This window comes from Vanellus vanellus (assembly GCF_965231255.1).
Source record: "Vanellus vanellus genome assembly, chromosome: 1".
Classification (NCBI taxonomy): domain Eukaryota; kingdom Metazoa; phylum Chordata; class Aves; order Charadriiformes; family Charadriidae; genus Vanellus; species Vanellus vanellus.
The window spans coordinates 191142604-191148603 of record NC_138905.1 but is presented as its reverse complement, the minus strand read 5'-3'; the positions used below and the strand labels follow the sequence as shown (position 1 = coordinate 191148603).

Here is a 6000-nt window from a genome sequence, read left to right as displayed (position 1 = left end):
GCCTCAAATGCTTTCAGGCCGTCTTATCCAAAGAACAGCAAAATCATGAAGAAATCCATACAGCAATAGAAAGGCCACGTGCATTTCCCAAGACATCAAACAAACATGCAAAAGCATTATAGAGGGAAGAATTTACACTTTGGTACAGCAGCCATAGCACTGCACCAGAAATCCTGGGGCACATAGAGCGCCATGGTGATGAGCGTGGAGCTGGATACAGAAGTCTTGGCTCCCCCAGTGCAAAGGTCACCTTCATAACAGGGCATATTCAGAGCCTGACATGTCCCCATTGAGTGTGTTGGCAAAGGAAATCGAGTGGCAAGGGCTGGTTGGCACAAGGCGGTCCATCAGATTCAGTCTGAAGCACAGCAACTGCTTCCATATGCCCCTGAGGCCAGCGTGCTTCTCCTGAGCTAGAAACCTGAACACGGATGGGGCTCTCGCTGCTCAGGCACAACAGTGTTGCCCAAATCCAGGAGTATAACCCCACACTCTGGTAAAGTATCACCTACTCTAGAAAATCATTGATTTTTCACTCTGAAGTCATACACAAACCAAGCGCAGATGACCCTAAAAAGAAAACTTGCTTCATGATTAAACTATCCCATTAGCTATGATATACTGTGTTTTTTAAACTTCCCAGAACTGTAAGATATGGGACAGGTTCTTAAACAATCGCTTTATATCTCTCTGGTCAAAATTAGCAGTCTTTATAGTCTCCTTTTTTGTGGCATCAATAGCATATTTTTGGTTTATAAGTGACTTAAAATATAACAGTGTTTGATTTACTGAGATCCAGCCTAAACAAAACCAACCCAACCTCCCACCATTTTATTTTAATGGCATCCAAAAATACTCAAGTGACTGAAACACAAAGGACAAAGCGAATCAATATTTTAAGTACTATTAACAAACATCAGATGCACATAACTAAGGCCCTATTGCCAAGTGGGAATAGTAACTGGATAAAAATTAACTTACGAATAAAAGCACAGAATTTATTGCCTTGTCTTTGGCACCAAAATACTGTTTAAGGGTATTACCCTTAAGATTCATGCCAGACTAGTAAGATGATGTTGGCTCACAACCATGTAAATCAGCAGAGCTATGTAGACTTCTTCCTCTGATATACTCCTTTTTTTCAAAACCTGAAGACATGCCAAAACTAATCTTGTTTTGCTCTTCTAATTTATTTTGCTAGAAATAAATCTCAGCAAGACCACAACTTATTTTAGAGAATTGGGTGTGATTTCCTTTTTCTAGATATGCACATTGCACAAGGACAACTACCACTTTAAAGCATTACTTACAGATTGCCAAGCAAGAGACTCCATAATTCGATGTTCACAACTTTCTAGATGCTTTATCATTTCCCTTGTTAGGCTTGGCTCCGCTTTAATAAAGCTTTCAATCACCTTGTAGAAGTCAAAAGCTTTTAAGTCAAAAACACTGAGAATCCATGGGAAAGACAAGTCTGTTTCAGCACTGGTACCATCGCTTTGTGAAGCATTTCCTACAGGGAAAATGGAGTAAAAATATCAAGAGTACTACATTCTTTCACTTCTGATTTTTTTTTTTTGTTTGTTTTTTTCCTTTTTGTATTTATTGAATCATTGCTAGTTCAGAAATTTCAGTGAGCGCTATTTTTGCTATTTACTGTATTTTATGTATTAGAACAAATAGCAATAATTATCAATAAATAACAATGCTATTTAGGACTTTAAATTCAACTTACTGCCATATGTAGCCATGACAACCTCAACAGCACAGGCCAGAAGAGATGTGTGGAAGATGTTATCATTCAAAAGTTTGCTAAGGAGAAAGAAAGTTATTAATACTTGTCCAAACACTAAAACAGCAGACTTCAATAACAAGTTAGGGGCACATACCTGAAATTCTGCACTGAGAGGCGTTCTTCCTCCTGAAATATATAAATCAAACCAAACTTGTGAATATTCTCAGTATTTGTAAATGCAATGCCAGTACTAAACTACTAGTACTAAACCTACCGACTTGAGCATAGACTCCATTACTCTGTAGTACAGACGTACTCCAAGTTTGTATCTCTGTTAACAAAGAAGAAATTAAAGAATATTACAAGAAGTTTTAAAAGACTACAGCCAGCAGACTCATGTGTTTTAACAATTCAGAACATTTCCACTTTTTAGAAGAGCCACTATGAAGAAGTCATTGTCCCCAGTTCCATTTCCCAACAGCACCAGAGAAGCCTCAAAGGCTACTAAGGTTTGTGGCTACCCAACCACATGAAGGCTTAATCAAGCATTTATGTCGATTCACAGCTAACAGGCTAAAAAGAAGGGCTGACAGACAGGAGACTGTTGAGTACAAACTTGGTTGGATTTGTTTTCCAGAATCCTTGTTGAAAGCACAGCTGGCCTACTAGGAAGTGAGTCACCTTTGGCAGTTTCAGGCTAACTTACCTTAATGAATGCAAATATACATTTCTCCAAATGTATTTTGCCCAGCAATTTTCCCATTCTTCATTAAAGTACTCCCAACATACCTCCACCCAGTTCCTATTGCTCTAGAAAAAAAATACCTATCCATTCTTCAAGTTGAAAAGAATATTGCTACGTTTTACCATTATTGATCTGCACTGAAGGAGGACAGCCAGTAAGTCAGGTCTCACATTAGCTACTACCAACAGAGTTCAAATGAGTAATATTCAACCAAAACGCTAGTTACCTGTGCGCCAATTTCAGCACATCCCTGTCCAACTGCTTCAGCAAATTTCTTTCTGAAGATGTGGTCAAGACTTTCCACTCTTCTCAGGATACTATCCTTAGGGTTCACTGTGCAATTCTAATAGAGTTCAGGAAGGAGGGCAGGGGAAGGAAAGGCAAAGAAAGGACATTTTACTTCAAAAACATTTTAATGATCAAATCACATTAGTCCTGCTTCACTTTGTAACAACTCTCAATCAACATAAATAAAGGTGGAGTATTTAAAAAAAAAAAATAGAACCATTGAATACGTTCAAAAATTTCCAGTAACTACAACTTCAAGTCTCACATGCAACTAGCTGCAACTAACCCAACGAATACGCAAGTAGTACCATCAATGTTAATGCCTTTAAAAATTAGAAATATGCTTAAGTTGCTGAATGTGGACATGAGATCCTCTGAGTATACCCTCCTTCTCTTCTTTGTCTTCCTTTCATATCCCCTTCTTTTTCCATCAGACACATACATAAACAAGTCTTAATGTTTAGTGCAGTAACAGAGATTTAAGAACTTATAAGGTTACAGTACGCATCAGTTATATAGAAGTGCTTTCTAAGATGATTACATTTAAACCTTCCCAATTAAAATGTACTTCTTCAATAAATGGTTGTTAACAAAGGAGTTTCCCAAAACACACATCATATCTATAGGTGTATATCTTACTTGAGTGAGAATTCCAAGAATCTTTCACAAATCTTCCTTCTAGTGACTTACATTGAAATATACGATGAGAGTATCTGATGGTTTATCAGTTGCCGAGTTTAAAATCATAATCAACTGCTGAATGTTATTCATTGCAGCTCTGGAAAAATACAATAAAATGCATAATAAACATTAAGGTTGGGTTGACGGTTTCCAGAAACTGAAGAGCAATGCTACAAACAAAAAGAGACAAAAATTATGTTAGTTCTCACCCCAGTTATGAAATAACCTGCTGGGAAAGACTGCTGTACTCTATCAACCATTGTGAATTCTAATAATCTAATTTATCTAATCATCTAGTTATTAGAATGATTACAATCCATAAGTAAATAACCAAAAGAATGTAAATTAAGTAACAAACACTAACAAGCACTTTAAAAGCAGTATAATGGTGGAACTGCAATCCTTGTATGTGAAAATATTCAGCTAAATCAAGCAACTCCCTAACAAAAAAACTTTTTGGCTTTTGTACAAAAATAAAGACTGGTGAATGAAGACAGCTTTTATGTTCACAAGTGTAGTAAGAAAGATGTTTTAAAATATGGCAGTCAAGAAAACACAGCCTTTTTAAAAAAAAAATGCTTTGAAAAACCCCCATTTTTTAGAGACAGAGATGTTCCCATTGGCAACAGGATGACAATACAGAGTCTTCTCCTTCCCTGGATCAGAAACCAAGAGTCACATTAAAACTTAAATTCTTACTTTAACTCCAATTCTTTCTATTTCCAATAGAAAGGCTACAGTTTCTGTAATCCTTATTCTACCTGCTCTATCTGTAGCTAGGTTAGAAGGATCTTAAATATAAAGTCTTCTTAACTTTTAAAGTATTATGGGCAGGGAAAAGGACGTGGACAATAAAGCAATTTTCCAGTGTTCTTTACTGTCTAGATGATTAACATTTTATTAACTTGGATGTACCGAAGTATTGAATTATGCCTCCATATATGGTCTTACTGGCACTATTTTACAGGTACAGAGTGAAAAAAAAAAAAAAAAAAAAAAAAAAAACAAAACACACAAAAAACACTGGTATCAAAACTATTTGCATCTCTACTTAATGCCTCGAATTTTCTTGCTAAAACCAGATTCAAAACCACAAGTAATATCCATGGATTCATATCCAAGGTCTTAACACAGCAAACTACTAAAGCTAACCCAAGTAACAGCAGTATCTCAGAAAAGCTGTAATAATTTAAAGAATTACAAATACTTTTGAAGACAAGTGCACAGGTTCCTGTTGTTAACCCCACAAAGTTAAATGCCTTGTTAGGGTGAGCGTGTATATCTCTGAAGGAAGCATTTTTCAGTTTCTCTTCTAGAACAGAAATCCTGGTGACAAACATTTTTCATGACTTTCAGAAAGATCATCATTTTAAGATAACAGAACATGGCCTCTTGTCAAATAGTATGTATTATCCAGGAGGTGACTGAAATATCTATAGGTGGGAAAATAAGAACAATAATGATCTTGTCATAACGGACAAGAAGATATGTGCATGAGCTAGCACCTAAGCAGCCCACATTTCCAGTTTTTGGGGATATCATGTATTGTTCTGCCTTTACGATTTGCACATACATACAGAACTAATAATATATCCAGTACATCCACAAGTACTAATGTGGCCTGGCTTTTTTTTAAAACATATTTCAAGTTGGGTATTAAGCAATAGCATTAAGTTCCTATTCATTTAGAAAGGTTAGTGTATGAATTTCTCTCCTACCATCTAAGAAACAGTTTGATTCTTCCAGTGATGGTGTTACTTTCTGAATTTGTCCTTGTGGTTTTTGGTGGGGTTTTCTTTGTTTTAAATCTCTGTGCTATTTAACCTCAATATGGCTCATACCACTCAGAAAATAAGTGGAGAAAGAAAGAAAATATGTTCAATCATTACAACTGTAGTAGTGCAAACATGCATTTGTCTTTAATCTACTTTTTAGAAGGTTTTGGTAAAATCACTTCTGCCAAACCTCTACTAGTGATAAGGAAAAGCTTAAGGACAGTGGAAAAACTAAAATGAAAACACACAACCTGTTCTTGTTATGCTCTGAACTAGTACTTACACCCATTTTATCTAATGCTTTCTATGTAAATGACCAGATACAACTCCACTGATGAAAATTATTAGATTCTCACCAGTTTCAGGGAGCTTCAGAGGAAATCCTAAGTGTCTAAGTCCGGAAAGAAAACATTATTAGAGGATTAAAAGTAATAAGTACCACGCTTTCAACACAACCTGTAAAGGGTTCTATTTAATTCAGGGAAAGTTAATGATACACTTCCCACTCTATGCTGGTGATCAGAGGTTTACTGCCATCTAGTGACAGTTCTATGGCTTTATGAAAAACAGTGATTACAGCCCAAATCACTGCTGCTGAATAAACCTTCACTTGAACTGTCCTAAACGGCATCAGTTCTGGAAAACTCAGAGAAAAGCCCAATTGTGGATGGAGAGAATGTAAATATCTGTAAATATCTCAATGGTTGTTGAGGCCCCATCCCTGGAGGTGTTCAAGGCCAGGCTGGATGTGGCCTTGGGCAACCTGGTCTAGTGGG

At 36.5% G+C, this 6000-nt stretch overlaps 1 protein-coding gene across 1 annotated transcript in view; it reads right to left on the bottom strand.

Moving 5' to 3' along the window:
- Positions 1 to 1140: 1140 nt before the first annotated feature.
- The window catches only part of LOC309681411 (retinoblastoma-associated protein), a gene marked incomplete at its 5' end in the record, with an annotated part of 31326 nt that continues 26466 nt past the window's right edge, over positions 1141 to 6000 (bottom strand). The window contains 6 exons of the mRNA XM_082495282.1: positions 1141 to 1513; positions 1736 to 1812; positions 1890 to 1921; positions 2010 to 2066; positions 2707 to 2823; positions 3459 to 3546. Coding sequence (XP_082351408.1) covers positions 1287 to 1513; positions 1736 to 1812; positions 1890 to 1921; positions 2010 to 2066; positions 2707 to 2823; positions 3459 to 3546 — 598 coding nt within the window. The 3' untranslated portion in view covers positions 1141 to 1286. The remainder of the gene's footprint in view (positions 1514 to 1735; positions 1813 to 1889; positions 1922 to 2009; positions 2067 to 2706; positions 2824 to 3458; positions 3547 to 6000) is intronic.